The sequence below is a fragment of the Austrofundulus limnaeus genome, unplaced genomic scaffold (assembly GCF_001266775.1).
Source record: "Austrofundulus limnaeus strain Quisiro unplaced genomic scaffold, Austrofundulus_limnaeus-1.0 Scaffold1506, whole genome shotgun sequence".
NCBI lineage: Eukaryota > Metazoa > Chordata > Actinopteri > Cyprinodontiformes > Rivulidae > Austrofundulus > Austrofundulus limnaeus.
This window is the reverse complement of record NW_013953908.1, coordinates 2,007-19,245: the sequence shown is the minus strand read 5'-3', so window position 1 is coordinate 19,245 and position 17,239 is coordinate 2,007. Positions and strand designations below refer to the sequence as shown.

Below are 17,239 nucleotides of genomic sequence, written 5' to 3'. Positions count from 1 at the left end.
CACACACACACACACACACACACACACACACACACACACACACACACACACACACACACACACACAACCTCTCAACCCAGAGAGAGCATTCCATCCCCTAATTAAAATAAAAGTCTCCCTGAATAAAGACAACCGGTCTAAAACCTGTGTTCCCATCATCACGATGCAGGGTATCAAAGTTGTATTTCTATTTATGCATATGGCAGCAGTGGCGGAGTGGTTTTTGGAGTCATTCTGTTACCAGTGGGTTGCCGGTTCGATCCCCGATTCCAGAAATCTCAGTCATGTCCTTGGGCAAGGGTTCATCTATGAACATATATACACACAAATATATCTATACAGGGCATCGATTAACATATATAAAAATATATCCATATGAGGGGAAGACCAACACAACTTGTCAGTTTTTTATGTGCCCCCCCCCCCCACACACACACACACACAGACAGACATCACCAAAAACATCACATCCTCAGAACTATTCTCAGCCCAGACAAACTGATCAAGGCAGATCCACGCAGCATACGAATGATGCATCTTCTTTTGATCGCTCCACTTGACACATTCAAGATGGTGCCAACATACAATGTCTAGATGTAAACACCAGCACAATGGATTTGAAATAAAACCAACAAGATGCGCTTAAATTCCAGACTCTCAGCTTTAATTTGAAGGCATTTACATCCAAATCGGGTGAACGGTTTATTTGTGCCTCCCACTTTCCTGTCCTGTTTGTTTAATTCAAAACCCATCATGGTGGTGTTTACAGACAAAATTATGAGAAACGTATCAGTGTCCAAATATTTATGGACCTGACTGTATGTCTATGTTAAATATGACTATACTGTATTGAGGGATTATAACAGGATAATAGAATTTCTGATCTGGCTTTTGATTTTGGTGGCCCCCACACGGCCCACCCCATTATACCTTCTGGAGGCGCCACTGTGCAGCTTGTATGCTTTAAAGGGAAAAATGAAGATATGTCAAAGTTTTTTTTTATAAAGCAAAAGGAAAACACATCTTTAGGAAATAATGTCCGGCAAATACATGACTCCAAACCTGAAATATGTACAGTAGACATCACCAAGCTGTAGGACAAGTTTGAAGCCAGCACTTGTTTGGGAATCACCTTTGTTGCTATTGTTAGTTTGATCCCACAAATTAAATTTTAATTGTGGCATGCTGCTGCTGGTAAGAATTGAAGATGCTATTTTAAACTGGTTTTTATTTTCAAATTGACCATCATGTTCTCGGCACAAAACAGGTTCATCCAATCAGTTTAGGAATTTGTTTATATCTGAATGACTCATTAGTGACTTATTTCTCAGAAAATAGTCAGGTAACAGAAAGTATATTCCTTTGAAACTTTTCCAGGCACCGAACTGGAAATTAATAAAAAAGCAGCCAAAGAAAAACTTTAAAAGACCTTCAGAAAATCTGAGGTAATATTGATCAGGACCACGTTAAAATGTTAGTTTGCTTCTAAAACGCCAGAGTTTGCCTAAAAGAGTTGAAACAAGTGGCTTCAGTGAAGAAATATGTGAAATTATATAGTTTTTTGTGCTAAAAGTGAGATTTACCTAAAAATGAATCTAGTGATGCCAACTGAAATAGAATCTAATCAACCTTCACATCAGTTTTTTCTAACACGGACGTACTTCATTTTAGGTGTGCCGTAGTGCCTGGAAATCAATTTGTATATTTGATGAAACTTTTTTATCGTAAACTCTGTGAACCTCTTGGCTAGAACTCCAAATGGCATTGTTCCAGACCAGTAAAATTGGTTTTCAAACCGGTTCCTCTTTAACAATTATTTGCCAACCCAAGTGATAAATACATCCCATGGTGACGGTTTTGAGATGGGAGAAATTGTAAATAAGTCATTATTGAAATATTCTGACTGACTCATTGTGACAGTATGTCACGTGTAAGAAAAAAAACAATAGCTGTATATTACACAGCTTTCATGATTACATCCACACATAAATGTTATTTTCCGAGTTGAGAGTCGGGGTAAACGCTGAACTGGTGAGCCACAAAGAGACAATAACACTCATTCACACCTGGGAGTCAATTTAGAGTTCCCAATTTACCTGTGTTTTCAGTCTGTGGGAGGAAACTGGAATACCCAGAGAAAACCCATGAGTGCACAGAGAGAACACGCAGACTCCACTCACAGGCCTCAGGCCAGGAGGCGATCCTGGGCTCTTCCTGCTCTAACTTTACACAAAGTTCAAGCTAAATTCCACGCAGCATAAACAGTGTCCTTATACCAGCATTTTTACAAATACAAGTACTCCTACCAAGTGTCCTGATAACCAGTATCAATACTCCATTCAATGTGTTTACATTTCAAGTGAAAGGTTTGTCAGTTCAATATTTAAGACATTTACAAGATTAAAGAAAATCTTTAAATATTTTCAACCATAGCCTTTATGCTGTATATTTGATTTGATCCAGTCAGAGGGTTGTAGGCCAGAAAAGGAGAGCCAGCTTGTTCTAAATAAATGTTTTTAAAGTCATTGTGTATAGTTTAAATTCTAACTCTAAGTACTCTGTATCAGTGATTATCTAAACTGAAACTGTATCGGGATACTTCTAATTATAAGGTAGAACCTGAGACACATTTTGTATTTTTCATTAACTGTTTTAATGCAGCCAAGAAGTATTATTTAATTACGTTATTTACTTTCTGCCAGATGGTAAACAAAGTCATCCAGCGCATCAGCCCCTCTGCTTCACTCCTATCAGTTAAATCCATGTCTGCCTCTCTCCACCAGGCTGAGATCACTACTGCCATCTTGTGGAGCTAAATGGGAGAGCTTTCCTCCTGCATTTTTTAAAAAATACCCACAATAATGTAGTGGTATTACCAAAACCGTTAAATGATCTGGAAGCAGTTAATAATTAAATGAAATTCACTGTTATGATCAGCTACATATCCATTTTTTAAATTTACATAAAGATAAATAGAAATTGTATTTTTTTGTTCTGGATATAGTTGCAGAGTCAGAAACGAAAAAGAAAAAACAAATTACACTTAAGTTTTATTCATTGCTGAGATATAATCAACTACTGACTTCTCAGTAAATAGTGTAATAGAAATCTACTAAAACTATCATTTTTCTTTAGAAGAAAAAAAAAATGACAGGGGTATGAACATTTTATACGTGAATAAAGTGGCAAAATTAAAATTTAGTTTTTTAGAAGAAGAAAGGAAAAAACAAAGCTCAACAGTAACAATATGATTGGAAATCAGCAAAAAAAATTAAGGGGGTAAGAAGACTGATTACAAATACATGAAATAGTACATTTGTTTCTATCATGATAGGTCCTTGTCTTTAACACTGTGGAGTACAGTAGAAATAATTACTGCTAAAAAGAGCATACAAATAACATGATAAACTTGTTACAGTTGATTTGTTTAACCTGTTTTTTTAATCCTGTGGTATAAAAAGCTAGGAACATCTCAGATAAAGAAAGTAAACTAAACATCGTACACAAGGCTTTTTTTCTCGGAAAGAGTCTCAAATTTGGCAGGAGAGGGATCCTTGTGATGTTAATTACCAGAAACCAACATTTTCATCTATACGTGATCAAATCACTAGGTAATAATAGAGCGACTTCCAAATCATGTTTACACTACAAACTTGTGGGGATATACTGAATAAAACCATCACGTACTGTAGGAGCGATCTCACAACCTCAGCAAAAAACTTGAACCAACTTGAACAAACATGCACTGACAAACTATCAACAAAAAGGTCTTTGTCCCTGTGTCCCTACTCCTAATAAATGCACTTTACATAAAGAGAAAGAAGAAAAAATAAAATCCTCAGAGCCTCTAAGTGAACAACAACAAGACAAAATACACAGCAGAGACGTTTTATCATACAGGAAGAGGTGTAGCGGGAGTTTTTAGTTGTAGAAGGAAGATACATTAGCAGGTCAATTCATCTAAACTTGTCTAGATAACTGCACAGTGTCAGCCAAGCATAGTGTCAATGCACTTAAGGGTTAATTAATGATCCTATGAAAACAGTCACGTCTTTGAAAAAACACCTTTGAGCACCTTCCAATATAATCTGGAAGAATCTCTGGTAATATTTTAATATATTGTTCTACAGTAGTTGTTAACACTCGTTCTAATAGTCAGCAGAGAAGATGAAACAAAAAACACCAGGCACATTTTTCTTACATATGCCTTTTGAAGTCCTTTTTTTTTAACTCATTTCCTTATTTTTAGAGCTGGAAAACAAAAAAACAATCCCTCATGTGCCACTCTTTTCAGACACAAGGATCAGTATCTGTACGGTGATCCTTGCAAAAACGGCATCTCCTCGTGACTCTCGTGGGTCTGTCTTTCTTCCGGTCTCTTCAAAAGCTTCAGCCTCGTACCATCTCCTCGCTGCAGTCTTTTAGCCCTGCGGCGGCAAGACACTTTGTGCCTGTGAAGAAGTGCGGCGTTCCAAAAGCGGGCGGCGCAGCGGCGGCAGGAGAAAGTCCCTCTGGCGCGATGGGAAGCTCGGTGGACGAAGGCTGCCAGAGGCCCATGAGACTGCTTCCCACACACACTGCACCTTAATCGCTCCTGATAGCTCAAGGCTCTCCGTGGGTGTTTGACCGCCATGTGGATAAGCAGTCCAGCTTTACGGGAAAACACTGAATTGGGGCATATGGGACATCCAAAGCGTTTCACCGGGACATGGAGAGATGACAGGATCTGCACCTTCATTCCGCCAGTGTTGACAAGCCTATACCCACCGCCACCTGATCCTCCTCCTCGCCTAATTGTCAGTCGAAGAGAGCCTCGTCTTTTATTCAACTGCCCTCTTACTGTACAACTGATCTTTTTCTTCTTTTTGACACCATCAAATCTGACCGAGTCGTGGGAAGCCCATTTATTTCCCCTCCATTCTCTCTTGTCGGACTTTTTTTTTTTCTTCTTGTGTCGTCTCATTTCATCGTGGGACAACGGGATGTTGCAGTCGAAGTGTTGGTGGGGCTGGGTGTCTGACTGATGATGGGGATGATGGTGGGAGTAATGGTGATGGTGATGCAGATGGTGATGTTCAGTGGAGGGCAGTTCCGTGAGGGGCTGAAACGGGGCTGTGGTGTGGAGTGTGCGGCTACGGGATCCAGCTGGATAAATGTGTTCTCCTTTTACCCCGGCCGGGGAGTGTGGGTGCTGAGGGGGCATGATTGTAGAGTTGGGAGGCAAGGGTTGAGAGTAAGTTGGGGCGTTAGACGCAGCGGACTGGGCTGCAGCAGCATCATAAAAGAGGGGAGAATAACCAGCTGGTGGTTGTGGAGGCGCCTGCTGATGGCTGTGAGTGACAACACTAAGACCCTGTCCCCCGTGGCCTTCAGTGGATGGAGCCATTTGAAGCAAGGCATTGGTGGCGGCCTCGCTCTCAGATGCCGACTGATTAACATCACTCCCACCTCTGTTTTCTCCAGACCCACTGCTGCCGTCTTGCGGGTTGGACTGCTCACCACGGGTAATCCCATGCTGAGACTGCCTGTGTCGAGTGAGGCTATTAGAGTAGGCAAACTGTTTTCCACAAACCTCGCAGGAAAAAAACTTGTCACCCCCACCTTCGTGAACCATCTGGTGATGGGCTGTTAGTTGGAAGTGGTGACGGTAAGACTTCCAACAGATAGCACAGGTGTATAGTCGGGGATGTGGTGGAGGCGGCGGCTGGGATTGGGGTGGAGGCTGCGACTGAGGATTTGTGTCTTGAGGCTTGACGTCTTGTGAGTAGGGGTAGTAGGAGGAGGTGCTTGGTGCTTGGTTCTGGCTCCTGTCCTGCACAACGCTACATTGAGGATTTGGGTTAAAGCTGTTAAGGTTCTCTGCAGCTGGTGTTGTAGGCACCTCTTCGAGCTCCCCTTTCTGGTGGAGTTTGCTGTGCCTCCTGAGACTCTGGGAGTAACCAAACTCTTTCCCACAGATGGTGCATTTGTAATTTTTTGCCCCAGAGTGGACCGTTTGATGTTTGCTGAGGTGAAAAGCTTCTCTGAAATACTTGCCACATATAGTGCAGTGATGGGGCTTTTCTCCAGTGTGGATGCGGTCATGTCGACGCAGGGTCTCGCGGCGGGCAAATCCCTTCCCACAAACACTGCACAGGTGAGTGCGCGGGAGCCCACTGGGCCCCAATCTAGGGGTGTATTGCCTACGTCTTGGGGGCTGTCCACCAGCTGCAGGATCTTTTTTAGCTCTTGGTTTGCGAGGGCGTTTTGGTTTGGTGGTCAGATTCTGTGGGTTGCTGCTCATAGCCTCCTGGCTCCCAGCACTTCTAAAATTCTTATCCATGCCAGATGTGGACGAAGGTGAGCCCAGAGGTCCTAAACCAAGACCACCTAGCAGACCTCCTATAATGTCTCCCCTATCATCCCCTCTATTTCCACTACTAGCTGCTGTTATAGCAGAGATTGCATTATTGACAGAGCTAGTGACATCATCCTCTGAGTCATCCAGTAGAGAAGAAAGAGGCAGGTGGGGTTGTTGCTGCTGCTGCTGCTGCTGCTGCTGCGAATGGTGATGCTGGTGGCTCTGTGAGTGCGGATGCAGCGTTGGGGCCAAGGGTGCCTTTCTCAGAGATGGGCCCGCCATCCCACTTCCACAGGGGGAGGCGCCAGAGTAGCATGGAGATGGGTTACCTTGAGAACGGTGGTCATCGTGGTAGCCTGTGTAACGATTCCGAGAGTAGTCAGTTGGGTATTTACTATCTGTTCTGTCCCTGTCATTTGAATTCCCTCCCCTTCCAGATTGAAACAGACCATCACATCCTAAACCTGATTTAGGTTCTCCTTCACCCACAATGATTACACCATCCTCTTCCTCAGTTTTCCCAAAATTAACCCCTCTACTGCTCTGATAAGTTCCCCCTCCTCCGTTACCTCCTCCACTCCCTCCCCCGACTCTGTCCTCACTATCAGTTCCTGTCTTGTTGCCCCGTTGTTTGGGTCCCCTACCTGGCTTGCCGCAGGTGCCTGAGGCAGCATGGTTGAGTAGAGAGGTGCTCTCACGAAAGGCACGACCACAGGCGGGGCATCGGAACGGCTTTTCCTCATGAATCTTCTCATGGCGTGTCAGTGACTCTCTACGATTAAATGCCCGAGAGCAGGTGGAACAGCCATACGGGCGGGCTGAAGAGTGTATCACTCCATGTTGCAGGAGGTGCCCTTTTTTCCTAAAGGCTTTGCCACAATCGGGGCAATGAAATATTTTCTCTGGGCTAGGACAGGAATTTGATGAGGGCTGGGGGGTTTCTTGGGTCGAATGGGGAAGGCTTGGATCAGACTGTGTTTTAATGTAAATGGGATTTGGGCCTGTAGTGGCAGTATTGCTAGTACCTGCTGTGGTTGGCTCATGCATGCGCATATGCCTGCGAAGGCTTGAGAGGTGAGGGAAGCTTTTGCCACAGTCTCCACAGCTATAAATGAGCTCTGTATCAGACCCTGTGGCATTGGGTTGCATTGCACTCTGGTTATCAGATTTAGAAAGCTGAGAATCGTTAGTAACTAGTACTGAGGCAGCAGTGGAAGAGGGAGCAGAGGAGGAGGAAGAAGACACTACTGATGAGGATGAAGATGACGAGGCAAGAAGGGATGATGGGTCTCCACCCATATTTGTCATACCAACCCCACTACCAATTAAAGCCGGGGGTTGGCTATGACTTAGCCCGCCGTTACTACTGCTAGTGCTAGGATTACTGTGGCTACCATGACCATGACCACTACTGTTATTATTACTGGTATCGGATTTTCTTTGTGGTAAATAGCCAGCCATGGCTTTTTTCCTTCTACTGCTACTGCTGCTGCTACTTCCACCTCCACTGCTTTCACCTTTACCATCTTCTTTAGATAAGGATAAATGAAGTGGTAAGGGGAGGGGCAGACCTGCCTCCTGCTGCATCAGGGAAGCTATCTGATTAGACGAAAGCACAGGAATGCCCTGAAAGTCAAAGCCACCCAGTGATGGAGCCTGGGAGCCAGGGTGGAGAGGGTGGTGGGGATGAGAATGGGAGTGGGGATGAGAAAGGGAGTGAGGCGGAAGCTGCTGCTGCTGGGGAGGCTGCTGTGGTGCCTGCTGAGGCTGGGGAGTGGAGTGGCCATGTGAGTGAGAAGAATGCAAAGCGGGAGGCGGTGCAAGGCTGGTACTCGGCTCCCCACCTGTTTGACTTAAACCAATCCCTAAGTGGTTATGGGTTCCCTGTTGAACAAGGAATTGTTCTAAACTAGCATTAGTAGGCACCCCAGAAAGAAAATACTGATTAGCAGCTAGCATGCAACTAAACTGTTGGTGAAGGCTCCGTGCATCAGACTGGGCCCCAACCAACTGGTGCCCCAGTGAGCTGACTGCACTGCTGCTAGAGGGGTTGTTGGACGTGGCTACAGAGGTGGATGGGGAGGGAGAGGAGGAGGAGGGGCCAGGTGATGCCTGGGGGACAGAGAGGCCGGGATGCAGAGGAGGTGGTGGAGGTGCTGATGTTACTAATCCTCCTAACCCCCCAGCACTCCCACTACTGCTACTCCCCCCAGTAAAGTGCTCAAAGCGACCTACGCTAGGGTGTAACTGTTCCTGTGCTAGTGCTGCCTCAGACGGGTGGAAAGAGCGCAGGAACTGTGGGTAGCCTGAAGAATGGCTTGAGCTGCTGCTGCTTATCTTGCTTGACTTTGAACGGGAGGTCTGAGATGAGGGCTGCTGTTGTAAAGGTGGGGGAGGAGGGGCACTCATCTTGGCAAAAATGGAGGCAGAATCAGAAAAGGCGTTACCTCTAGACCCCTGCAAGGGGCCCAAGCCAAGTCCAGACAGAAGGGCTCCAGAAGACTCAGCCTGCTGCTGCTGCTGTTGGAGTTGATGCTGGTGGAGTTGCACTTGCTGCTGATGCTGTAGCTGTCGATCTAAACCAAGGCCTTTGAACTGGTGGGCCTGGTGCCCACTTAACATCTCTATAATGTCCAGATTGTATTTTCCAAATTGGAACATTTCCCACTCACTGGCGCATGGGGGTGCAGATGCCAAACCTCCAGCACTAGGAGCGGCTACAATAATCCCACCACTTACTGGTGAAAGACAAATTTTACCCCAAGGGTAAGGCTATGCTACTACTGTCTTACTTTAAAGATGGATTAAAGTTCATAATTCCAAACTGTTTACTTCTGATGCCGCCACTCTTTGTTGATCACACTATACTTCCAAAATGAGTGGGGTTGCAGAGATGATAATATGAAGAGCAAAAGGATAAAACTGTCTTTTCTGGCAGGAAGAGGAGTTCCACCCAGTTTCAAAACTGATTAAGTAGCTTTTGATTGAGAACCAGTTCAAATGATGACTTCTCGTCTCCTGTGAGATTTACTGCGATGGCATTTTCCCTTCACCTAAGATTCCTCATCCGTGTTCAGCCAAGAATTTCCTACAACTGAAAACACAAGATTCAGAAAGGGAGACAAGAAGTCATAGAAGGTTTCTACAGACTTTAGTATAAAAAAAATAATAAAAACATGTTCTTCAGTCACTAACAAAACTGGCCTTTAATCTATGATGAAATGTCTCGCCAACTGAAGCAAATCTGTAAAAAGAGAAACTTAAATTCTATGAAGACAATAAGAAAATATAGAAATTAAACAGAAATTTGACTATTCTTTTAAATTATTTGTATTTAAAACAATGATCATGTGATATAATTGAGTGCTTATGTATATGTACAGTAAATATTTCTCCACTTCAGTGATCTAACAATGAGATTTTGATCAATTCAACAGCGTGCAGGGAAGTTGTTGAACCTGTATTTTTATAAACAGCTTATTTGGTACCAAAGAGAGCACTTACATTACCAAACTTGAGTTGCTATCTTTGTTGTTATTTTTTGTGAGTCAATTAGCCTTAGGGCCCTGTCACACTACACTGTTTTAGACAACGTTTGAAAATTTTGTCCAACACTGAAGACGCCTACGATGAAGATGGAATAAAAATAAAAATCTACAGGAAGCCTCTCTTGTACATCCTGCAATGCTAATGATTAGATCAAATAACCTATAGGAGTAATTTATTAACACAATTTTCATAATCAGCATCAGTTGTCTAAAATGATTTAGTGTGACAGGGCCTTTAGTAAATGAGAAAAATGTGACTAATAAACATCTAAAAACAACAGAAAACTTAACATTTGTTTTTTATTATTCATTATACTGAGTAAAGTGAATCATTTGTGCAGTCTCTACAGATTTTACAGCTGATGCAACCAACAAATTCAACATTTCAGATTTTTTTTACAACTTATTAATTTGGTTCTGCTTGAATTGCAGCATAAAGTATTTTTAATAAAAGGTTGGCATTTATTATAGAAAGGAAGTTGTTCTTATTGCCCTCGTCTATGAAAATAATGCACCTCGTAGGTGTCTGTGAAAGAAGAGGAAGACTTTGCATCTCTAACAAAAACCTTATAGAAGTAGTGACGCATTTTATTATATTACTATACTGGGAACTACCAGGGCTTTTACTTTTCATGCTGCAGTACTTTTACTATTAATACCACAACACTACAGTACTTTTAATATTAATACCACAGTGCTTTTACTTTTCATGCTGCAGTACTTTTACTATTAATACCACAACACTACAGTACTTTTAATATTAATACCACAGTGCTTTTACTTTTCATGCTGCATCTGTTCTGTTAGAAAGAAACGTAACTCCTACAAATGTAGTGTGTCCGATTACTCTCTGCCTCCATGCTACAGCTATTTTAAATTTTCTAATTATCACCATTCTTGTAGGAAACATTTATAACTTTTATCTTTATATTAAAAATGCGATTTATAAAACACAGGACAACAGGAAGTGACTTGTGCTGGCTAAATGAGTCACAGAGGATTTTTTAAATATTTAGTTATTTTCAATTTTTTTCTCTCAAAAGCTTCAAAATGATATGTGGTTGGTTAAAATTTGTCAAATGATCACCTAGCATGGCAATAAGCTAGTTTTGTTTATGAAAGTGCTGGTTTGAGAACTCTGTTGCAGGGATCATCGAGGTCCACAGCCCTGCATGTTTTACTTGTTTCTCTGCTCCAACACACCTGCTTTGAATGAATAGATGATTATCAGGCTTCTGCAGAACTTGAAGAGGTAGTTCACTGACTGAATCAGGTGTGTTAGAGAAGGGAAAAAAGTAAAACATGCAGGGCTGTGGACCTCAAGGCCCGGAATTGCTGAATGGTACACAATCCTGCGCCTCCAGGGCCACATGCTTTAGAGGTTTCCCTTCCCTTCAGTGGGACTTCAAGTTCTGCAGAAGCCAGCTAATCACTCTCTTATTCAAATCAGTTGTGTCAAAGCAAAGAAACCTCAAATTTTGATCTTTCCACCAATAAAAAAAACACTGTAAACAAATTTTATTTAATCAAACAAGAGATCAAGGATAAAATGTAACCCTTGGACCAAAGGAAAAGTCTAAAATTTGAGGCTTTCTCTGCTTTGACACACCTGATTTGAGTGAATGGGTGAAGGAGGGAATGAAGGAATGGACACCGCTCTAAATTGAGGTCACTGAGAGAATGACAGTTACCAGGCCTGTATTTAAAATGGGGAATCCCCCAAAGTTTACGGAAAAACATTTACAGAACAAGGCTTCCCATATTACCAGCAGCTGGCAGAAAAAAATGGTCAATTTTGAAGAGTTATGTGAAAAAAAGATTTGTTCTGAAGATGTACCTGTTTGAAAACTGTAACTAAAAGGTAGAATATGCTATTTTAGTTACTAGGTTCGCTGGATGGTGTCTCAAATTTTATGTAAATCTCAGTTGTGGAAAAAAATATATACTTTCACTTTTTTTGCACTACAGCCTGTGCTCAATCAGACTCATTCTTTGCCAGCACGGGTCACATTTATTAGCTGCTTAATGATCTTTATCAATTTCTTTCTTTGTTTTAATTTTGTTGCAACACTTAAACATGTTCAAAACAAAGTTTTATCAAAACACAGAGAAAATCATGACGAAAAATGGATCTAGAAGGAGCAAAGCTTTTATTTCTTGTTGACACATTTCACTGACTTTTAGTGCACCATCATGATTGCAAAAATCTAAAAATTTGTTATAACAAGCTAAATATTAGTCCATAAATGGTAAAAGTATAAAAAAATGGCTTTGTGAAGTCAAGCCTATTGTGGGGAATTATCTGAGCAGACATAATTGGAGGTAATTACAGAGTGTTAGAGGATGAGTAACTTTTACATCCAATTCAGTCATTTAGCAAATGGTGAGGGGTTTTTTTTCACATTATTTATGTATTTGTTCAATTTTTACTTTGTTAGATACAAAGTGCTTTCTGTGCATGGACAATTATCTTGAGTTATTATATCTTTTTTAATCTACCATTTGCATAAATTTAAAAAAAAGGATGTGTGTAACTTTCTCGACGAGCAATGCTAAGTTTAAAAAATAGCACAATATTTCACTGTAGGAAAGTCTGGAAGTGGGCTGCTAACAGTAGAAGTACTCACTTTTGACGCCTTTTATGCTCACCTTATAAAAGCTTACCATTTCCTCCGACTGATGCGATGAAACCTGGGAGAACCGAGCTCCCCTGGCAGATGAGGGAAAATGTTTTATCGACGCTCATTTTAATGTAAAATCTGCAATCTGTCTGGAAAAAAGGACACAAGTGCTAAAAATTACCAAACAAGCATCACACGCCCGCGACACAAAGTAAACATTAGTTTTCAGGGCGCAGTTAAATAACGGATGCTCCTGAATGGTAGCATCCTGTAACAGTGATGGCTAAGGTTTAAAAATAAAAATAAAATAAACATTTTGGATTCTCTTGCATACTAGACTTCACGGTTCTTGGCATTTAATTTTAACCCGGCTCGGCGTTCGGGCTATTTGAAGCCCCACGCAACATACAATAAAAAGCCAGACGGTTGCTAGCGCTAGCCTTCATCCCGAACCACAATGTTAAAGGCACGCGCACTAAGGTTAACATCACGATGCTAACGCTAGCATATACATCTGCGTAACCAAATTCGGAAGATGTTTACCTACGCATCCAGTCGCGGAGCACACACAACAGCTGCAGATGGATGAAGGCCTTGTCGTCACGCCTTCTTCTTCTTCTGCCCAGCTAGCTACCGTCCGCTTCCATTTCTGCGTGCTGTTTTCCAGGCGTTAGTCAGAGCCATTTTCACTGATGCTGCTGGGCTGGGTGCTAAAAATCCACAGCCTCCTCCGCCATTTGGTTTCGCCCCGGCTGTGTGCTGTCCGGGGAGCTTTCGCTGTTTAAAAACAATTGTCGGTCGAAATTAAAAATAAATGTATAAAATATGTAACAAAAACTGGATGCCCGGTGGAAATATTTTCGGGTAAAAGTGAGTGACGTGTGTTCCCCTAACATTGGTCCTTTCCGGCCCGTGTAATATTTCCGGGTAGCAGCAGCGGGGCTCACATCGGGTTTACTGCTGAGACCCAGTTTTATAAGCTCACTTAATTAAATTACACCTGTATGTGTTGGTCCGGGACATTGCAGGCTTTGTGTAATACCAGAGACTTTGCAGACCTGTTAAAAAATTAAGTTAATTCTGATAAATATGTCCCCAAAGAATATTTAAAAATGTAACATTTTTGACTAATTTTAACTTTACCCTTACATATTTCACATAGTCTTCTGTGTATCTATAAAACTGGGCAGATAAACTCTTCATAGTTTCCTAATGTTAAGAAGTTTAATAAATGGTTAACAAACATTTGCTGAATAAGTCAAAATAATAGGAGATATAAGTTTAAGGGATCTCCCACTGCTTGCACATGTTGGCTTTAATTTCTTTATTCTAGTAAAAGTTGTTTGTGACACGTGAGAACTACTTTTAAAAAATATATTTTTTTATTAGCCTGCATTTTTCACCTATGCACATCACCATTTTGTTACGCAATGATGAGATACAAACAGAATCAAGGCTAAAAAAAAGCTGAGTGACAATAAAGTTATATTTTATATTAATTTATGTGTTCTGTACAATCGTTTGAAATGATCAAATGTGATGTTTTATACATTATCTACAGAGCTATATAGGTACATAGTTGAGACACCATCAATATTTTCTGTTTGCAGCAAGTATTTGTTGTGATTTTTGCTGTGCACAATAGTGTCCTCTTTGATAGTGGATAATTTGAACTCCATGCAAAGTGCCACTCCAAATATATCAACAAAAGTATTTTTTTTATTTTTATTTTTTTAATTTTTTTTTGCAAGTGATTTTGACTTTACCATGTCCCGTACAGTGAATATACAGGTGCTGGTCATAAAATTAGAATATCATGAAAAAGTAGATTTATTTCAGTAATTCCATTTAAAAAGTGAAACTTGTATATTATATTCATACATTACATACAAACTCATATATTTCAAATGTTTATTTCGTTTAATTTTGATGATTACAAATGACAACAAATGAAAATCTCAAATTCAGCATATCAGAAAATTAGAATATTACTGAAGACCAATAAAAACAAAGGATTTATAGAAATGTTGGCCAACTGAAAAGTATGAACATGAAAAGTATGAGCATGTACAGCACTCAGTATTTAGTTGGGGCTCCTTTGGCCTGTATTACTGCAGCAATGCGGCGTGGCATGGAGTCGATCAGTCTGTGGCACTGCTCAGGTGTTATGATAGCCCAGGTTGCTCTAATAGTGGCTTTTAGCTCTTCTGAATTGTTGGGTCTGGTGTATTGCATCTTCTTCTTCACAATACCCCATAGATTTTCTATGGGGTTAAGGTCAGGAGAGTTTGCTGGCCAATTAAGAACAGGGATACCATGGTCCTTCAACCAGGTACTGGTAGCTTTGGCACTGTGTGCAGGTGCCAAGTCCTGTTGGAAAATGAAATCTGCATCTCCAAAAAGTTGGTCAGCAGCAGGAAGCATGAAGTGCTCTAAAACTTCCTGGTATGTGGCTGCGTTGACCCTGGACCTCAGAAAACACAATGGACCAACACCAGCAGATGACATGGCACCCCAAACCATCACTGACTGTGGAAACTTTACACTGGACTTCAAGCAACGTGGATGAAGTGCCTCTCTTCTTTTCCTCCAGACTCTGGGACCTTGATTTCCAAAGGAAATGCAAAATTTACTTTCATCAGAGAACATGACTTTGGACCACTCACCAGCAGTCCAGTCCTGTTTCTCTGTAGCCCAGGCAAGACGCTTCTGARGCTGTCTGTGGTTCAAGAGTGGCTTGACACAAGGAATGCGACAGCAGAAACCCATGTCTTTCATACGTCTGTGTGTGGTGGTTCTTGAAGCACTCACTCCAGCTGCAATCCACTCTTTGTGAATCTCCCCCACATTTTTGAATGGGTTTTGTTCCACAATCCTCTCCAGGGTGCGGTTATCTCTCTTGCTTGTACATTTTTTTCGACCACATCTTTTCCTTCCRTTCGCCTCTCTATTAATGTGCTTGGACACAGAGCTCTGTGAACAGCCAGCCTCTTTAGCGATGACCTTTTGTGTCTTGCCCTCCTTGTGCAAGGTGTCGATGGTCGTCTTTTGGACAACTGTCAAGTCAGCAGTCTTCCCCATGATTGTGTAGCCTATAGAACTAGACTGAAAGACCATCTAAAGGCCTTTGCAGGTGGTTTGAGTTAATTAGCTGATTAGAGTGTGGTACCAGGTGCCATCCATTTTGAACCTTTTCACAAGATTCTAATTTTCTGATATGCTGAATTTGAGATTTTCATTTGTTGTCATTTGTAATCATCAAAATTAAACGAAATAAACATTTGAAATATATGAGTTTGTATGTAATGTATGAATATAATATACAAGTTTCACTTTTTAAATGGAATTACTAAAATAAATCTACTTTTTCATGATATTCTAATTTTATGACCAGCACCTGTATTATTGCCCTGTAGTTTGTTGATCCAGTTAAATAAATATGTAGGGCTAACAATCTTTCAAGAAATGGAAGATCTGAAAAGTGATATATGTAAAGCTTTGGTGGTTTAGTAATTTTTATTTGAAAATTATATTACTGATTTACTCAAGCACAGCCACAAAAGTAATCAAGATTCTCAGATTAGAGTCTGCTCTTAGAACAAAGAAAAAGTAAAATATTTTAAAAATCTAGTTGAGCTGGTAAAATGAAACCTCTCCTGAGGGAACCCTGTAAGATGAAATAAAGCTGGTATAAACACAGAGTCTGACATTAAAGGAGAATCAATGGCATCTGCATCCATGTCTCACACTGTGGAGTACGGAGGCGGAGGTGTGATGCTGCTCTCAGGCTTTGCTGGACAAAGAAGAAGAGTGATGACGATGCGTTCGAGTGACCAGAGCTCCTCAAACCTTCAGATGCAAACCCCATCTGGGCAGCCAGGAAGTTCCCCACAAAAAACCTGTGAGAACTTCTCTAGATGCTCAAGGTGATGACCTCGCCATGCTGTCTGAGACTGTTTTTATGTGTGAAAAGATTTTATTAAGATAAAACAATGGCTCTGTTTAAAAAGGTAACACTTTTTTTAAATAAAGATAATTCCATATGTCTTTAATAGCTGTGATGCTTTCAATGTGTTCTTATTGTGTGGGGAAATAGTAAACATAAAGAAATAGATACTTTATTGACCCCCTTGGGGAAATTGAAGAGTTCTCTGCCTTTGACCCATCGCACAGAGCACACACATGTGGAGCAGTGGGCTGCCATTTGTGGGGAGCCTGGGGAGATGCTGGGGGGGTTGGGGGCCTTGCTCAGGGGCCCAGGTTGGGGCTGATTGGTCTGGGGAGTTGAACCAGCAGTCTTCCGACCACAGGGTCACCTTCTCTAGCCTCTGCACCACCACTTTCCCCACACAACTGTAAAATAAAGACTGCGAAAATACTGTAGGCTGTTTAGTTTTGTAAATTTTAAAAATATATATTTTAACACGGAAGAAGCCATTTTATTTACATGCAAAGCATTCTGGGTAAATGATGACGTGGATGGGTCCTCGGTGTGAGCGAGCTATATCCACCCTGAAGGTTAATCTTGGACAATTGTACAACTGTAGCAGATGAATTAACTGTGATGAAATTAAGCCCTTGATCAAATAAAACACTTGCATTTATGTAAGTACAAATAATATATTTCAAAATAAAAATATTCAAAAAAATATAACATGTCACCGAAAACTGATAAAATAAAATTGTGAAATCACAATGTCAGAGATTGAAAGACATTTCTAAAGAAGAGA

General features: G+C 41.3%; 1 protein-coding gene across 7 annotated transcripts; it reads right to left on the bottom strand.

Annotated features, from left to right (window-relative positions):
- Window positions 1-3,032: 3,032 nt before the first annotated feature.
- On the bottom strand, window positions 3,033-13,439 carry si:dkeyp-69b9.6 (zinc finger protein 628). Of its 7 annotated transcripts, none has more exons than XM_014032658.1 (4): window positions 13,053-13,439; window positions 12,538-12,658; window positions 6,985-9,434; window positions 3,033-6,696 (listed from the first exon to the last, which is right to left on the bottom strand). In XM_014032658.1, the coding sequence occupies exons 3-4, from the start codon at window positions 8,999-9,001 to the stop codon at window positions 4,304-4,306; spliced, it is 4,410 nt and encodes a 1,469-aa protein (XP_013888112.1). In that variant the 5' UTR covers window positions 9,002-9,434; window positions 12,538-12,658; window positions 13,053-13,439; the 3' UTR covers window positions 3,033-4,303. The 7 variants fall into 7 exon arrangements, with proteins under 7 accessions (XP_013888112.1, XP_013888113.1, XP_013888107.1 ...); XM_014032659.1 differs by having other exon boundaries at window positions 8,788-9,434; window positions 13,053-13,433; XM_014032653.1 differs by having other exon boundaries at window positions 3,033-9,434.
- Window positions 13,440-17,239: the final 3,800 nt, after the last annotated feature.

What these genes read in the sequence shown, in the direction of transcription:
- si:dkeyp-69b9.6 (XM_014032653.1), bottom strand. Translation starts at nt 9,001, where the DNA reads ATGTTCCAATTTGGAAAATACAATCTGGACATTATAGAGATGTTAAGT.